At 39.0% G+C, this 19,354-nt stretch overlaps 1 protein-coding gene across 2 annotated transcripts; it reads left to right on the top strand.

The window, feature by feature from the left end:
- Positions 1-564: 564 nt before the first annotated feature.
- Positions 565-17,577, top strand: LOC139165929 (DGAT1/2-independent enzyme synthesizing storage lipids-like). Of its 2 annotated transcripts, none has more exons than XR_011558841.1 (6): positions 565-2,028; positions 4,107-4,271; positions 7,406-7,599; positions 13,007-13,117; positions 13,662-13,801; positions 17,145-17,577. XR_011558841.1 is itself a non-coding variant. In XM_070749169.1 (6 exons), the coding sequence occupies exons 1-6, from the start codon at positions 1,746-1,748 to the stop codon at positions 17,244-17,246; spliced, it is 945 nt and encodes a 314-aa protein (XP_070605270.1). In that variant the 5' UTR covers positions 565-1,745; the 3' UTR covers positions 17,247-17,577. The 2 variants fall into 2 exon arrangements, 1 of the variants encoding a protein (XP_070605270.1); XM_070749169.1 differs by having other exon boundaries at positions 13,057-13,117.
- The last annotated feature ends 1,777 nt before the right edge of the window (positions 17,578-19,354 follow it).

Raw genomic sequence — 19,354 nt, 5'->3', positions numbered from 1 at the left:
GAGTGAGGGAGAAATAGAGCGAAATGGAGGAAGATTTTTTTTTGTCAAAACTTTTCTTTAGCCACCCCCCCACCCCCCCCCCGTTCAGTGTTCCCCAGGATTTTGAAAATATGAATAATGTGCGGCGCCTCAAAAAAGGTTGGGAAACACTGATCTAACCAACAGCATCAATCTCCGGCCCAGAAGTATGAATGCTTTATTAATGGGGATTTAACTGTTTTTATATAATTTTTATCTGTTGTACGCCGCCCAGACTCCGAAAGGAGTTGGGCGGCTCACAAATCCAATTAATTAAATTAAATTAAATTAATTTTTAAGTGCATGGCAAAAGATACAGATGTGCAGTATAAAGGGCCTGTAATGCATCATGGGATATTTTACCATTCACCATTCACAAGTTATTTAAAATAGCCCATTTTGGGGTTGAAACATTTTATAGCTCAATGTTTCTCAACCTTGGCAAACCACTTCCACGTTTAAATCCTTCCCGAAGGGCTTAGACAGAGGGAACGTACCACAACATACTGTAGGTAGGGGTTTTATTTTTCCCAATGAAAAGCTCCATATCGCTAAAGATAATATTTTTAAATTAAAAAGCAAAGCAAAATGGAACAACGGCTCTTTTGCTTCTATTGCGAAATTCGGAAACGTGCGGTTGTATTTTGTACTTTTTGTACTTTGCGGTCTGAAATGGTGCAGCCCAGAAAAAAAAATAAAGGCAAGAAAAAGCCAAATCCTTCTTCGATTCGTAGTCCTGCAAGGAAAGACGGCGCCGAAGGTCTCCTCCTCCTCTTCCTCCTCCTTTTGCATCTACCACGATGCGCAACTTCATACTGCATTGCGGCTTTTCGGGGTTGCAGGTTTCTGGGCGATTTCCTCGTTTGGTCGTCCATCGAACGCTTTTGGGCCGAACCCGGGCCGGGGTTATTCCTGCCACCTAGATTGGTTCACGCCCGGGATGCTTTTCAGGAACCCTCCGGTGCTGTGCTTAGCGTCCCTGGATGGAGCGCCGAGATTCAAGTGATCCCGAGCGAGGGCGCGGCTCCCCAAAGTTGCTCGGCCGGCATATTTTTAACGGCGAGGCAGGAAGGAAAAGCCGAAACTTCCTCGCTCTCGGAATGGAGAAGAAGCGCTTGAGAGATGCAAAGCCCCTCCCCCCTGCTGGCCCTTGGCCTCTTTGAGATCCGGTGAATTAGTTTGATCAGGGGAAAAAAGGGGAGCTTTTTCCTCCCGGTCCTCTACAGCTTCGGAAAGGGCTGCCAGGCCCCCTCCTCCTCTTCCTCTCAAATCTTTCATGGCTTTGGTTCCAGTCCCTGGCACAAACTTTTCAATCGGTGGAAATTTGCAGCTTCATCTATGTTTGTATGCTTACAATTTAATCTGTCAAAATTGCCTTGAAAGAGTTTCTGCCTAGAAATACTTTAAAACCGGACTGAAAGGGCATCTTGGTTGGGGATGATGGAAGTTCATATCCAATACATCTGAAAGGCGCCCAGCATGAGCCTCTTCTGAGTTAAATATATCTTATTTTATTTATTTATTTATTGCAGTTTGTGGACTCCCTTGACTAATTGGTGGAATGTGAACAATCTTTACAATATGGAAATGGCAACTGCCTATTGCAACAATGACAGCTACTTAATAATTGTCTGCATCCAGGGCCAATGTTAATAAGCTGGGTTTTCCCCCCCTATCGCATTGCTTTTAAACAGAAGAGCAATTAGTTTTCTGTTGGGCGAGTCAACATGACCTGGGCCATGGAATTACTGAACAGTATCAATATGTCTCCATATAATATCATAAACAGTTTCACGGATTACTCAGCATACTTTTTCTGGGCGTCAGTACTGTTCCTACTTCTCTTTTCTCCCGTTTTAATAATTCTGGGCTTTATTTATCTTTCCAATTTTCTCTTGCATATTTACAAGAGAAAAGTTAACTTAGAGGACGATTATCTCAGTCAATCGTGGGACAATGGACGGAGGGCGGTGGCTCACCTTTGGGACATATATGGTACCCTGTGGCACGGTAAGTTTAGTCTACTTGATCTACATGTTGATGTGGCTTTGTTGACAATAGCCCAGTGATTACCTTAAATGGCACAGATGGGCAACATGCAGCAATCTTGATTTCAGAATCCTCCATCAAGTTGTATTTTTAAAATTATGTGTGGGGGGAAAATCGTATCACTGCATTTAATGTGGAATATAATGTGAGTGCATACACATGTACCATACCAACCATGTAATCCCCTTGGTGATAGATATTAGTTTGCAAAGCACAGAAAAGCAGGAAGAAATAATAACAATTGCACTGCATGTAAGTTATTGGAGGAATGCAAGTAACAGGTTGTAGGCTTGCCAAAAACATACAAAACAAACCCAAAATATATTTTTTAAAAAAGATTAGGAACCCTATCTTGTTAGAAAAGCATGAACAATCTTTCTAAAATGTGTTGTGTAAATGACATCAAATTTAGGTTTTGCTCTGTAAAAATCCTCTTCATTATCCAGATCCACTTATTTTGGGGTATGTGTTTTAAAGACCAATGCTACCTTTGTGTTGGAAAAAAAACTGAACTGAGATAATGATTTACTGAAGGCTCGTTGAGTCTGCGGAGAGGGGTGGCATACAAATCCAATAAATAATAATAATAATAATAATAATAATAATAATAATAATAATAATAATAATAGCGAACCTATGGCATGTATGCCACAGTTGACATGCAGAGTTCTCTCTGCAGGCACATGACCCATCGCCCAGCTCAACTCCACCGCATATATGTGCACTCCTTCTGCCGGAGGGTGGGTGCATGCAGGAGATGCATGTGCCTGTGAGGTGGGAGGTGTCAAGCGCATATGGATGTGGGGAGCACGGCTGGTGCCCCCTGCGCCCCCCTGCGTCCTATTTTTGGTCCAAGGAGACTTCAAGGAGGCCTGCTAGGCATGGGTGTGTGTGGCACTCCCCAGCAACCCATTTTTGGTCCCAGGAGGCTGCAGGGAGGTCTACTTAGATACAAAATAGGGTGGGGGAGCATCCTCCTTGATGCTCTGTTGTACCCCCTCCTGTACCACCCTTGCTCCCTCCCCCATTTAACGTCACCTTCTATTCTACCTCATAGCTGGTGACTTTCTGCAGGCTTTTCCATTGACTTTGCTTGTAGGAAGCAAACAGGAAATTGCCTCACCTTATGGGATTGTAGGGATTGCCATTGCTAAGTGATGTCATGCGTTATGACGACATCATTTAGCGACAGGAATTCCAATCCCAGTGTAAGTTGAGGACAACCTGTAGGTGCTTCCTTTCTTGAATAGTTTGTAGATGGAACCTATCTCCATGAATCTTCTCATACTTTTCTTCCTATTTGCCTCACCTAGGGATTTATTTTTTATTTTATTTGCCAAGTACATATTTGATAATATACATGCATATAACATTATTTATATACATAACATGGATAGAAACAAAAGGGGAACATTTGGACAGGGGTGGTAGGCAGGCTGGTATGCTTGTGCACGTCTCTTACTGACCTCATTTTCCAAAACCTTGAATCTGATCTTGCAAAGTTGTCTATTTTATCCTCTTTAGCTGTGTGCCCATTGTTTTATGATATACCTGGATATATAAATTGCTTTTATTTTCTATTATGATGACTGTGTCCAAGAAAAACACCTTTCTGCTGTAACTATTTTATTCTCTTGTAAATCTGATTCCGTGAAAGCTGTTCATCGAATGATACATGTACAGTATCACCTACATTAGAAATCCATATTTTGGACTGTATCTCAGAAAGGACTATTACTTCTAGATGTTGCACTACATTCTGTGCTATGAATCCTGAGATTCAAAAGCTTAATCCTCTAATCTGTTTCTATATTTGTTAATCAAATTGGAAGTAGGTGATGAGGCTGAGATCTATCAGTCTCACCACTTTTGGTATTTTGACAGTATAAATGCTGAAGAGGATTATAGCGAACAATTTAGCTTTGAGTCAGTTTTTGATCACAACAACTGTGCTTTTATCGCCTGCAGTTTCTTCTAGATTCCATGCTAATTGCTTATTAAAGCAATGCTGAAACTCTTATATTTTATCCTTTAAACAGGTTATGAGATACATGGGATGGATAAAGTACCAGAAGGACCAGGGCTTATCGTATTTTACCATGGAGCCTTTCCTCTAGACTATTACTACTTTGTATCTAGATTATATTTACGAACAGGCAGATTTTGCCGCACAGTGGTTGATTACCATTTTTCCAAAATACCAGGTAAAACATGTTGTCTGTGCACAAACACTGTATATTGCAAATCTTGCAACACAAATGTAATTACAATTTATTTTTTAAACTTACAGAGTTCCTCTAAAATGCAAGGTTATTTGGCTTCTTAAATTATCAAGCAAATCTTGTATCTTTTTGACATTTTGATTGTTACTGAAAAATACTGGTTTTTTAGCCTAAGTCAAAATAGCTTAGGTCTGTTCCACTATTATTAAGCATCTTATTTTTTATAAAGAATAAACAATGTTTTATAAGAATTAAAACAATGTTTTTTGGTTGTTTGAGAACAAAAATTTCCCAGGCAAACTATTGAAAATAAGTTTTCTGTTTCACTTTGCCTATGTAATCAGGAAAAAAAATCTTTTACATTATCTTCAAACCATGTACAATGATCTACTTACACTGTTCTGCTCGTTCAAATATCATCTAACAAAATGTTTCCTCAAAATAAAAAGGTTTTCCCCTGTTGGTTTTATCCATTTTTTTTTTCATTCCTCATCTATTGGGGAAAAATCCATTGCAAATTTGTCTTTATTTTGTATCAATTTGTATCAACCCTTTGACTGAAGAGCTAGTCTTTACTAGAAACGAACATCCTGTCACAAAATTTTTACTGGCAGTGATTTTAACCTTCCATTAGTTATTGCTCAGAATCATCATTCAGTAAAAGAGGCTGAAAGTTTTGTGGCAATAATGGGGAAATGTATTTATTTGTATACCACCCTTATTATTTTTACAAATAATTCAAGGCAGTGGACATATCCAACACTTCCTCCCCCTATTTTCCCCATAACAACAAGCTTGTGAGGTGGGCTGGGCTGAGAGAGACTATGACTGCTTCAAAGTCATGTAGCTGTCTTTTATAGCTAAGAACTTATGGTCTCCTGGTTTGTAGCCATCTTCTTTAACCTCTAGAATCTAGATCAAACTGGGTCCCACCATGCTATCCACAGCAAAGGTATAATGAATGATGTTAGTGTCTATCCAAACTTTCATTGCCTTTTCCCGTTTTCTGTAGCAGGATGTTTATTTGTTTGTTTGTTTATTTAATTATTTGTTTAATTATTTGTTTAATTATTTATTTAATTATTTGTTTAATTGTTTAATTATTTGTTTATTTATTTATTTGTTTATTTGTTTATTTATTTGTTTGTTTATTTATTTATTTATTATTTATTTATTTATTATTTATTTATTTATTTATTTATTTATTAGATTTGTATGCCGCCCCTTTCCGTAGACTCGGGGCGGCTCACAATACAATAAAACATTTCATGACAAATCTAATAATTTACAATTTTAAATTTAAAATAGTTAAGAAAACCCAATTTTTAAACAAACATACCTACAAACATACCATACATAAATTATATAGGCTCGGGTGAGATATCTCAATTCCCCCATGCCTGACGACATAGGTGGGTTTTGAGGAGTTTACGAAAGGCAAGGAGGGTGGGGGCGGTTCTAATCTCTGGGGGGAGCTGGTTCCAGAGAGCCGGGGCTGCCACAGAGAAGGCTCTTCCCCTGGGGCCCGCCAACTGACATTGTTTAGTTGACAGGACCCGGAGAAGGCCGACTCTGGGACCTAATCGGTCGCTGGGATTCGTGCGGCAGAAGGCGGTCTATATTACTTGTATCTGTATATGTGTGACTAATTACAGATGTATTAGTTAAGGTGCAGCCTTCTACAATTCCAGTTTCATACATTTTTACAGTCAGCAATATAATATAAGCCCTGCCAAACTTGTTTAATATTTGTACCCTGTCTGAACATAAAAGACATCATGTCCTATAAAATGTGTTGCTGAGTATACATTGTTTTAATAGAAATTTACTTGTAATTATGTTTAGATATGTCAGAAATGGACCAAACCAGGAAACCAATTCCACAGGAAGACTAGAACTTTTTAATGTCATAAGATAGGCTAGAAGTGAGGCTGAACCTTTTAGACACCAAGTGTCCAAAAGTGTACACGCATACCCGTCAACTAGACAATTGCCGCTTGGCGGGACCTAGGGGAAGAGCCTTCTCTGTAGGGGCCCTGGCCCTCTGGAAGCAGCTTCCCCCAGAGATTCGCACTGTCCCCACCCTCCTTGCCTTTCGTAAGAATCTGAAAATGCATTTATGCCGTCAGGCTTGGAGCCACTAGACCCCAGCCTCTGCCCTGTGAATGTGTAGGATATGGTAGTATGCACCGGAATGTTTGATTTTTAAACGCTTAGCTTTTTAAGATAATTTTTAAAATTAATTATTTCTATTAATTGGATTAGAAGTGTTTTATATATTGTATTTTTTTATTGAAATGTTGTAAGCCGCCCCGAGGCCCCAGAGATGGACAGCATATAAGTCCAATAAAACCAAACTGAAAGGTGCATTCATGAACACGCACATGTATGGACATGAATTGAGGTGCACATGCATGGACATGTGCACATGTGCAGCAGAGACCTGAAGACCAGCTGGTCTGCAGGAGTTGGGACATCCCAACACCTCTTTTTCTTTTGTGAGATTCTGTTCTGTCATTTGCAAGGAAACAGCAGCTCAGAAAAGAAATGTCAAAGAGATCTGACCTGGGGTGATGGCATGCAGAGAGGGATTTATGTGCCACTTGTAGCACGTGTGCCATAAGTTTGCAATCATGGGGTTATAGTAACAGAATCTTTCCCATCTATCTAGAGGGGCAAGCCAGATTGAGCATCTTAATAATACTTCCTTTTCCAGGACTTCCGTATTGGTTTATGAATATTTATTTCAAGACCATCTCCATGGCTTTATACAGCATCCAAAATACATTTAAATTGGCTCTTTGATAGAAATCTACATTTAGTAGCATTTCAGACAAAAATTAAATTAGATCCATATTGTAGAGAGCATTTAGATGATCATTCAGAAGCACAACAAGGCAGCTATGTTCCTTAATAATTATGTTAAAAACTGTTACCAGTGTGTATATAATACTTGTTTCTTATGTGCTCTTGACCATTGGTTCACAGGATTTAATTTTATATATGGGTTACAAAAGAGAACTCAAGGGAGGAATACTTTTATTTGTGTATGTATAAGATTTTTAGGTATAACACTGTATATATTCTAAAGATGGTTTCGCTGGTATCTTGTACAGGTATAAAACTGTTTTATAATGTGGAAGGCCTTACACATAATGGAAGGACAGAATGTACTGAAATTCTGAAAAGAGGATACTTATTGGGAGTTTTACCAGGTGGAACCCGAGAAGCACTGTTTAGCGATGAGAACTATGACTTATTATGGGGTAGCCGAACAGGCTTTGCTCATGTCGCTAAAGATGCAAAAGTGGTGAGTAGCTTTTTGCTATGTATCTAAAACATTATAATGAAGGTTACAATGGACATTGGATTAAATAGAAATCTATTTCAGCAATCATTAATTTATAATTTCATATCATCTACATCATTCCAGCCATTGATTTAAGTTTTCTGCAATGCTTCTCCACAAAAACAACAACCTGTAGGTAACTTGGATTTGTATGCCGCCCCGAGTCTGCGGAGAGGGGCGGCATACAAATCTAAATAATAAATAAATAAATAAATGAATTGTGGGGTGAACATTTTTGCCTTCTGGATAATTGTGAGTCTCTGCAACTTACACTTTAAAATAAACGATAAAATTGGAGAAACAGATGATAGATCTCCAAAAGAGAATAGTAACTAAATAAAAGAACAAAAACAACTTACAGAAGGTTAGCAGCCATACTACTCCAAGATCTAGGAAAACAGTAACGCTTTTAGAGTTGAAATGAAACCATATTATGTTGGGGAGCCATATGTATCTCTTTAGAGATTGTCTTCCTGGAGGCAAATGCTACAACAGAGAAGGCACGATATCCAGGTCCCAAGAAATAACATTATTTAATTGAAGGAACCTGGAGTATGCCTAACTACTCTGCTGATTTTATTAGATGGGCAGAAATGATGGAAGATAGTTCTGGCTTTGTGCCAAAAAAGATGATAACAAGCACCTTGAATTGTACCCCAAAACCCACCCATCAGCAACCATTGACGTTTGTAGGTAGCCCACTACTGCCACATTCTAATGCATTCCAGTAATAGCTTCTGAACAGTCCTCAAAGGGACTCTGTAATCTTACTGTGAAGTAATGAGGACAAAAATGACCAACTAAAGAGTGACTTCTGAGTAGGATGATAATCTAGTCACCAGGGCAGATCTATTGAATGTCTTTGCTTTCAAGGGAAAATTTTTCTCAGACTCAAACTCAGGCTTCAGATGGCAGGTTTTCAAAGCCCCAGACTGTCAGCTGCTGCTGGTGAATGCTAAATTGTCTGTAACATAATTATAACATAATTGTCTGTAACAATTATGTTGTTATGTTACGCTATGCAACATGTTATGTTGTTATGATTTAACAACAGAACTATCTTGATTTATGACTTAATTGTTAAGGAAAAAGCTGATCTGGCATGCATCACTGAGAGTTGGCTGGGGGAAGAGGGTTGGGTTCCGCTCTCTGAGATCTGGCTGGCTGGTTTCCACATTTGGCCAAAATCCCAGAGTAGGGGAGATAAAGTGACACTGATTCTCTGGGATTCTTGGTGAACATTCAGGGACCTTGCTCCACAAATTGTTGGAGGTGGGATGCTAAGTTGAGCACCAGGAGAGTTCTATTATTCTGTTGATGTTGTTCCCTGCCTGACTTCCTTGATTCCATGACTGAGCTGGTGGTGGAGATCCCTAGATTTATGTTGCTGGGAGATTTCAACCCACCATCCCTAGGTGAAGGTCAGAGACATCTGGAATTTATGGCCATCATGGCAGCTATGTACCTGACCCAAGTCATGCAGGGCTCAATTCATAGTAATTGGAGATTTTGATTTCTCTCTGCCATGGACAGACCACTCAGTGGTGACCCTCAGGTTCTGCTACTTCCCTCTGCAGGGAGGCTGAGCCTATTGGTAACTTGGGGTTATTCTGAAAAGTCTAATACTTAGTCCAATTAAAGCCTTGGGGGGCTGCCTGGAATAATGAAATGGCTGCATCTTCAGATCAGATAGCGCCTGAGTAGTTTCTTTGCTCCCACAGTTCCTGAAATTTTCCATGGCACATGATGGAATGAAAAGAACTTAAGTAGACTAAGAGATACCTACAATATCACTGGTGATGACAATCAGACACAAGCTAGAGCCACTATTAAGGACTACCTCATGGTGGGGAAACATAAGTATTTCTTCACCTTTATTGTGTCTGTTCATGGTTGCTGAGCAGCCCTGTTCTGGGTCATTTGGTCCCTCCTTGGCGAGAAAAATGCCAAAGTCTCCCTAAAAGATTACTATGAAGAATATACTACACATGCAGTTACAAATCAGTTGCATTCACTCTATGCTGGACTCCAGCTTTCAAGCAAAGTCTATGGAGGTCTATAGTGTCTATAGTGATTACATCTCGCAAGGTAATATGTGAAGAGTTTGAGCCTGTTGAATCTGAAGAAGTGGGCAGGGTTCTCTCAGCTGCTAGTTTGACCACTTGTATGTTAAATCCATTTCTCTTCTGACTAAAGCCTTGCAGGAGGGGACGTGTTGAGTGGAATGAGTTTGGGCAATAGCTAATTTTTCCTTTAGAGAAGGAGTGGTGCTGTCAACTGTTAAAAAGGCAATGGTGTGTCCTCTCCACAAAGGACCATTGCTTGACCTAATAGCCTAGACAGTTTTTAATCTAGTTTCCAACCTCCACTTTCTAGGGAAAATGATGATGGACAGTGTGGTTGCACAGCAACTTCAGAAAACTCTGAGAAAGAAGCATATTATCTAGATCCCTTTCAGTAGGGGTTCAGTCCAGGATTTGGACCTGAGACAGCAATGATCATGTTCATATATGACCTCTTGTGGGAGCAGATGGACACAATGCATCCATCCTGGCTTTTCTTGACCTCAGTGGCACTGGATATCATCAGTCATGGTATAATTGTATGCTGACTTCAGGAATTGGGGGTAGATGGTTCTGTACTATGCTGGTTCTTCTTCCTCCAAGGCCAGTTGATAGAAGGAGAGATCTAATGCCCAAAACTTTACCCTTAGACTATCCACTGTTGACCTCACCCAGTTCATACGGGGCGTACAGAAGTGCACTAGCATGCCTAATGTCCCTGTTTCCCTCTTATTAGTACCCACCTCATGTATATAAACAACATTATATCTATGTATACTACCAATACGTACTTGAAAAATAAAATAATTAAAATGTCTAGTCTACATCCCATACTTTGCGGGGTATGTCAGGGTTCCTTCTCTCTCTCTTTCAAATGAACCCATGAGGCTGCTGGATGAGGTCATCCATTGGTTTATGGTGAGATATCATCACAACACCCAGCTTTATGTCTCTACCCCAGGACCCTTGAGTGATGCTCTGGACATCTTATCCCAATGTCTGAAGGCTGTTGGGAACTGGATGGTAAAACGAGCTTTGACTCAACCCTAGCAAGTTGGAGGGCTGTGGGTATTTAGACTCCCCAGAGACATGGTTCTTCTCTTCTGGATGGGGTCCAAACAGACCCAGTACACAATCTGGAGTCCTCCTAGACTCATGGCTTCTGCTCAAAGAGCAGGCAGTAGCAATAGGTAGGAGGACCTTTCCACACTTCTAATTAATGGGCCAGTTGTACCTGGACTAGGAGGTCTTGCTCACAGTAACTTGTAACTGTCTACACAGTAACAGTAACTGTACAGTATTACACCTTGTAACTTCCGACTTAGATTACTGTAACACACTCTACATGGGGTTTTCCTTTAAGGCCATTCAAAAATTTCAACTGTTGGTTCTTCATGTAGTAAATGGTGCCATATATATGACACATATAATACCATTCCTGTGTGAGCTGCACTGGTTATCGGTGTGTTTCTGGGTGCTTGTGATTATCAGTAAAGCTTACATGGCTTGAGACTGGGGTACCTGAGGATTTTCTTTTTTCAAGAGTCTACTGTATACCCATCTAACTAGATCAAGCAGAATGAACGTTCTGAAGATCCCATCAGCCCTTCTGAATGGAATATCCTCCCTTCGGAGATCAGAATGGCCCCCACCTTGTTAGCCTTTCATAATGCCTTAAAAACCTGGCTATGTTCCTGAGTTTAATGTGCTAAATCTAGGGCCCAGTTTCCTGGGTATATTGCTAATCAGGATAAATGAATGAATGAATGAATGAATGAATGAATGAATAAATAAATAAATAAATATGCATCTTAAATTTGACGTTTTTGTTTATTTATTTATTTATTTATTTATTTATTTAAATAAATAAATAAATAAATAAATAAATATGCATCTTAAATTTGATGTTTTTGTTGTTTTTAAAATGTTGTTTAGATTTTTAGTTGTAATATATTTTATACCACCAGTCATTGATTGAGATGGGCAGCTGAGAAAAATTGAACTAATAAAATATATAAATAAATACAAATGAAAATGGCAAAAAACTATTCTGGGCCTGGACACCAAAAGACAACTTCTCTGGTAAATAAAACTTGTTAGCTAGAAAAGTTGTTTTTCATATACACTACTGTTCACTGGTCATAGTTTAATGAAAGGAAAGAACTTTTATATTTCATTGATTTTTATGGAATGTTAATTCTTTCCCAAATCTATGAGATTTACAAAAAAAAAACGTCTTTAGGAAAATTCATGTTTTATAATAACTGAAATATTCTGTTTTCATAGTTTTAGTGTTAAAAGTGCATAGTGATTCTATTCCGTACATTTATTACCACATGAATTGAATCTTATCTCATTTCTTTATTTAATAAAATTTGTACTTAAAAAAATTTATATGGCAAATTTTCATCTTGCATAAAAAGTCCACATCAAATAGCGACAGTATTATTTTAAAAAAATTATTTTGTTTTCAAAGCCATGAGCTAATTCTGTGATGGAGAACCTGTGGCGTGTGTGCCACAGGTGGCACATGGACCCATATCAGAGGGCACACAAGACATTAATCTATGTTAGCTCATGTGCATGCTGTCCAACTGATTTTCAGCCTTGAGGAAGGCCGTTTCACACTCGGGACACTTTAAGGAAGCTTCCTGAAGCCTGGAAGTGCAAAAAAACAGCCCAACGGACAAAATGAATGTTTGGAAAACGCACTTCTGGTTTGCCCGTTGTGCTGTTTTTCGCACTCCAGCCTCCAGGGCTTCACGAAGCTTCCCTGAAAGTTCTAGAGTGCAAAACACAGAACAATGAGCAAACTGGAAGTACAGGTTCTGAGCTTCCAGATTGTCTGTTTTTTCACAGTCCCAGGCTTCGGTGAGGCCTGTGCGCATGCATGGGGATGGTGGGGATTACGCATATATGCAGGGATAACGCGCATGTGTGTGTGCGTGCATGCCCATAGGAGAGAGAAGGGGTGGGGGCACGTGCACACGTACTAGCACACATATACACACACACTCCCTTTTGGCACATGAACCAAAAAAGGTTCACCATCACTGACCTAGTTTAAGGAAAAGGGTAGATTGGGTGGATGGGCGGAGCCTCCCGCTGCCGCTGCTATTGGTTCGCCGTACCGGGTCTAACCGATAACAACCCACCACTGCTTTAGATATCATGTGTTTTATTAGAAATCAGTTTAAAAAGTGAGGTATCTAACACTGAGAAAGGTATAATTTCCCTTGTGGAGATAATATTTATTGTACTAATAATTCAGTATATGATGCTAATGCATGATCTTTAAATTGTAGAGGCTGAAACGCTGCCCTAATTCTGGCTACTTTTCTCCCACCTTTCTCAGCCTGTCATTCCTGTATTTACAAAAAATCTACGAGAAGGATACAGAACACTTGGGAAAATATGTAAGAAAAATTAAACTTGCATCTACTGATTGTGCTGAAGCATATTTTATGGAAGAAAGTCATGATGATTTCAACTGCATTTCTGTTTAATTGTGTTTAGACAGTTGATTTTAAATTAAAAAATATTCTATTTTTTTTTCTTATATTCATCTATTTTTCTGTCTTTTTCTTTCCTGACCTTGGCTTTCAATCAAATTGGCTGATCCTATTATTTTTTGTTCTTATGTCTTTTCTTCTCTCTCTTCTTATCTGTGATTCTTTTTGTTTTGTTTTCTTTAAATTTCTTCAGCTGTACAGTAGTTGTGTGACAGATGCAGCTTTACTTTAGCTACAGTTTAGTTGCATTTTTGAGTATTTATACTGATGGAAATTAACAAGACAAAATGGCTAATTCTACACAGAATTAGGACCTTGACATTTGCTCTGCATACATTTCTATACAGTTAAAATATAATTGCATTTTTTTCCATTCAGGGCACTTTGAATATTGTTCACCCCACACCATGTTGTTGGAACATGACCATATTTTTGATTTTGCACACAGGGCCTTTCAAATGGTTGTATGAACGTACCCGATGGCCAATTGTTCCCGTATATGGTGGATTTCCTGTGAAATTTTGCACATACATAGGAGATCCCATTCCTTACGATCCAAATATATCAGCTAGAGAATTAGCTGAAAAGGTAATTTAAGTGAACTGCAGAAACCTCAATTATAACACTTGTCATTATATTAGAATAGAATAGAATTTTATTGGCCAAGTGTGATTGGACACGCAAGGAATTTGTCTTGGTGCATATGCTGTCAGCGTACATAAAAGAAAAAGATACATTTGTCAAGAATCATGTGGTACAACACTTAATGATTGTCATAGGGGTCAAACAATGAAGAAACAATCAATATTAATAAAAATCTTAGGATACAAGCAACAAGTTACAGCCATACAGTCCTAAGTGGGAGGAAAAAGATAGGAATGATGAGAAAAACTAGTAGAATAGAAGTGCAGATTTAGTAAAAAGTCTGACAGTGTTGGGGGAATTATTTGTTTAGTAGAGTGATGGTGTTCGGGAAAAAACTGCTTGTGTCTAGTTGTCTTGGTGTGCAGTGCTCTGTAGCGACGTTTTGAGGGTAGGAGTTGAAACAGTTTGTGTCCAGGATGAGAGGGGTCAGAAAATATTTTCCCCGCCCTCTTTTTGACTTGTGCAGTATACAGGTCCTCAATGGAAGGCAGGTTGGCAGCAATTGTTTTTTCTGCAGTTCTGAGTACAGTGGTACCTCGAGATACGAGTTTAATTCGTTTCGGACCTGGGCTCTTAAGTCGAGCAGCTCTTATCTCGAACGACTTTTCCCCATAGGAATTAATGTAAATAATTTTAATTGGTTCCAGCCCTCAAAAAACTCACAAAGTTAGTCTAAATTATGCAGAAAGACAAGTTTTTAATGAAGAAATGTACATGTACATATAAATGAATAATGAAGTTTCTTTCACTTAACTTGTAAACTTTCTTAAACTTTTAAATTTACATATGTTCAACTTCTCTGCCACCCAATCCTGTAGGACAGAGGTCCCCAACCCTTTTTGCACCAGGGACCGGCTTTAAGCGATCAAGAGAGGAATGGGATAAATGAATGGACGGAGGGTGGGAAGGAAGGAAGGAAAGAGGAAAGGGACAGGAACAGAGGAAGGAAGCAAGGAAACTTATGAACGGGGAGAGTAAGAGAGGAATGAGTGAAGGGAGGGAGGGAGGGAAGAAGGTGGGAAGGAGAAAGAAAAGAAGAAATAGAGGAAGGGAAGGTAAAAGAGAGAAAGAAAAAGAGCTAACTTCCGCGTTCAGCTTCAGGAGACAGCTGCGAAGCCGCGCGCGTGTTTTAAAAGGTTGCAGCCGGCCTGGGGGGCTCGGGGGGGGTTCTGGCAAGCCCCCCAGGCCGGCTGCAAGCACCCCCCGAGCCCCCCAGGCCGGCTGCAACCTTTTAAAACATGCGCGCCGCTTCGCAGCTGTCTCCTGAAGCCGAACGCGGAAGTTAGCGTTCGGCTTCAGGAGACAGCTCCTTGGCGCTCGTATCTCGAATTTGGGCTTGTAAGTAGAACAAATATATCTCTCCCCTCCAGCTCTTATCTCGAGTTGCTCGTAAGTAGAGCAGCTCTTATGTCGGGGTTCCACTGTATATTGATAATATTGATATTATTTATGTCTTTATATTGTATGTCTATGATAAAGAAAGTGTGTAATTGCAGACATCTAAACCTCTGAAAATATTACTGAAGTTTGTTAATCTTTCTCTCCAAAATATCACAGTATACTATACTTTATACTTACTAATATTTATTACTTAATAATTACCTTTGGGTTATATTCATTGCTTGTGGAATCACACCTTTAAAAAAATAATGGCAAATATAATTTAAAGAATAAATCCAGTTACAAATATGATATTGTTTGTTTTCCATCCAGGAGTGGAACCAGCTTTCAGAGTAGGTTATCCTTGACCAATCATCTAGAGGATTGAGTCAGTCATTTGCATAATTGCTGGAATCTGCCCTGTAGAATCCCAGATATGACTCTACCCTTCAGAGGATAAGTCGTGGTTAATTGCACTCCCTGATATCTTTACCTTTCTTTCCAATTTTTAATCTTAAACTCTATACTAATCAAACAACCCTTCTCAGGGCTATACCCTTACATTGCTGCTGACAAGGCTTTAACCTTGCATTGATAAGGGAATACAACTTTTTCCTTCCCTTATTCGCTGGAGAAAGAAATACAGCGGGAGGCAAAACAACAGAAACGCAGCAAATAATAATAATAATAATAATAATAATAATAATAATAATAATAATAATAATATTTATTTATTTATTTATTTATTTATTTATTTATTTATTTATTTATTTATTTATTTATTTATTTATTTAATTTGTATGCCGCCCCCTCTCCGCAGACTCGGGGCGGCTCACAGCAGCAATAGAAAACAATGTACAATGCAAATCTAATATTACAAAGTTAAAAACCCATAATTTAAAAAACATGCACACAACATACCATACATAAACTACATCGGCCTGGGAAAGATATCTCAGTTCCCCCATGCCTTACGGCAGAGGTGGGTTTTATGAAGTTTACGAAAGGCAAGGATGGTGGGGGCAATCCTAATCTCTGGGGGGAGCTGGTTCCAGAGTGTTGGGGCCACCACAGAGAAGGCTCTTCCCCGGGGTCCCGCCAGACGACATTGTTTAGTCAACGGGACCCAGAGAAGGCCAACTCTGTGGGAACCTCCTCTTGACCCCCCATCCTTCCACATTCCCAGTGTAGAGAAGCAAGGGCAGCCCGAAAAGAGATCTTTCACATTTCCCACATTCAGGCCACAAGCATGCCCCGGAAGCAGAGGAGAGGAGCTGGTTGCCACTAAATCTGCTCAGGGCAACTGCACAGCCCCAGCCCCCTCAGGACAGGCCATTATCCCCTCTCCTCCCCCCCAAGCCCTATTCCTTCTTTGTACGTGCAACCTTCTTCTGGCTGGTCATATCCCTTCTTCTAATGTCAGAACACAGCAGGATCTCTTCAAGATCTTCGCAGCACTCCAGTTCCTGGTGGACTCCACTCTCCAATCATCCTGCTTTGCAGCCAGGGCTATGTCTTCTTCTGTAGTGGCCAGGCACATGAAATGGCTCAAGTGATGGCAAGTGGATTCACGACACAAGTGGAAGTTGGCCATGAGGACAATCAAATCCAAACAGACAAAGTAACTCTATGACTTGACTCTTCCTTCATCCCTAAAGTAAATTCAGTAAATTTGCAATTCTGCAAATGACAGACTCGATCCTCCAGATGATTGGTCGAGGATAACCCATTCTGAAGGCTGGTTTGACAGGATGAGAAGAGGCATTCAGATAAGGTTACAACACCTATTTCAACACTTCATTTGTTTTCAGTGGCATTTAAAAAGTATAATATGTAGTTTACATATTTTCCAGACAAATAAAATAAAATAATATATATATTTTCCTTGTTCTTTGCTCTTTTACAGACCAAAAGTGCAATAAAAGATCTTAGAGATAAATATCAAGAAATACCAGGCAACATACAAAGAGCACTATTGGAACGGTTTGAAAAACGCCCAGAGAAATGATACCATTCTGCTTGTGAAAATGTACAGTAGATCTCCATCCGTCCTCACCAAGAACTATATTGTGCTAGTGATTTGAGGTTATAAGGGAAAAAAATAGTTTTTTAGCTACTAAATTTTAATATATGTGTATTAAAAATGCATGTGGAATATCTATTTGTTGCTTGTTTGCAATTTTAAATTTGTAGATTTATTGTGTATATTTCACATATAGGAAAGAGATATGGGTTTGGTGGTTTGAACTTCATGTAAATATCTTTAGTGAGGACCAATCTTTTTGATGTATTTGCAAACATTTAATAAATATTGTTCTAGTTAAAATTGGAAAAGAAAATTTGCTCAAACTTTTTATTCCTGAAAAAAATAGATTCGGTGGTGATCAACTGTTGTTATGGCACCAAAATGTCCAAATTCATATAAGATTTAATTCAAAATTCCTATATAAGATCCTATTTAGATGTTACTCAGATTTTAAACTGATTCAGAATTTAATTTGATCACACATGCAACTATAGGCTATAATGGAGAAACATTAAAACTCTTGCAGCTACTTCATATTTAATGATTAATTAATGGGGGGGGGAGAAAGACTTAGCAGACTGGGATGATCATGGCAACTGCTGCCCATCTACTGTCTACTTGTGATCTATATGCCTATTTGCTGATGACTCTAAAGTGTGCAATAGGGTTGATATTCCTGGAGGGGTCTGTAATATGGTAAATGATTTAGCTTACTAGATAAATGGTCAAAGCAATGGAAACTGCAGTTTAATGTTTCCAAATGTAAAATAATGCACTTGGGGAAAAGGAATCCTAAATCTGAGTATTGCATTGGCAGTTCTGTGTTAGCAAAAACTTCAGAAGAGAAGGATTTAGGGTAGTGATTTCTGACATTCTCAAAATGGGTGAGCAGTGTGGTCGGGCGGTAGGAAAAGCAAGTAGGGTGCTTGGCTGCATAGCTAGAGGTATAACAAGCAGGAAGAGGGAGATTGTGATCCCCTTATATAGAGCACTGGTGAGACCACATTTGGAGTACTGTGTTCAGTTCTGGAGACCTCACCTACAAAAGATATTGACAAATTTGAACGGGTCCAAAGACAGGCTACAAGAATGGTGGAAGGTCTTAAGTATAAAACATATCAGGAACATGAGAAACTATTATTTTACTGAAAGAGTAGTAGATCCTTGGAACAAACGTCCAGCAGACGTAGTTGGTAAATCCACAGTAACTGAATTTAAACATGCCTGGGATAAACATATATCCATCGTAAGATAAAATACAGGAAATAGTATAAGGGCAGACTAGATGGACCATGAGGTCTTTTTCTGCCGTCAGTCTTCTATGTTTCTATATAGAAACAGACAGAAGCTCAGGTAAATTTGCTGATCACTATAAAACCAGAACAACAGTAAAATAAAAAATACAGGCTGCCAAGCACCAAAAGTTTGCTCATGTCATCATGGAGGTGTTGCAGTAGCTATAACTTCAGAACCGAACCTAAGTTGTATTTGCTCAGGGCCATTCTAACTTCCAGGCTCAATTGAAGATGCAAATAATAACCTATAAAGTTCTTTATGTCATGGGTCTGAATAATTTGAGGGCCTGCAATATCCCTGGTTATGTACTGCCTTTAGTGCAAAATTAGTGTACACATCTCCTTTAAAAATCAAAACACTAAAACGGACACAAATGAACAATGGAAACAATACAATGAAACCTTGGGTATCATGGGATTTATTATGATCATGTTACTAAAATTTCGTCAATCTTCATCTGGGTTCTGTCTATATTACCACATCTGACAGTTTAGGAAACACTACACTAAAAACATAGCTGCATCAACAGATCTAGGGATCTGGTTATGCTTTAGATTACAGCCTGCCAAATATATATTGACTGATCCATTACTTGCAGTTGCCTGCATTTTGTTTCTTGGTTTTAAGATGTTTTAATTGCATTGTAGAGAGATAATTGCAATTTTTTTTTTACTAATTTCACTATTTTATTTATGGGTTGTGTTATGTGTTCTGTCCATTCACAAGTGTGAGATGAGCAGTTATATAAACTGAATAAATTAAATAAAATGATCACTGGGATACGCCGTTGATTT

The sequence above is a fragment of the Erythrolamprus reginae genome, chromosome 3, assembly GCF_031021105.1.
Source record: "Erythrolamprus reginae isolate rEryReg1 chromosome 3, rEryReg1.hap1, whole genome shotgun sequence".
In the NCBI taxonomy this organism is placed as follows: Eukaryota; Metazoa; Chordata; class Lepidosauria; order Squamata; family Dipsadidae; genus Erythrolamprus; species Erythrolamprus reginae.
This window is presented reverse-complemented; position numbering and strand designations above follow the sequence as displayed.

Coding starts and splice junctions, on each gene's coding strand:
- LOC139165929 (XM_070749169.1), top strand. CDS start 1,746: ATGACCTGGGCCATGGAATTACTGAACAGTATCAATATGTCTCCATAT. Junction 4,272..7,405: donor CCATTTTTCCAAAATACCAG/GTAAAACATGTT, acceptor TATCTTGTACAG/GTATAAAACTGTTTTATAAT. Junction 13,802..17,144: donor CTAGAGAATTAGCTGAAAAG/GTAATTTAAGTG, acceptor GCTCTTTTACAG/ACCAAAAGTGCAATAAAAGA.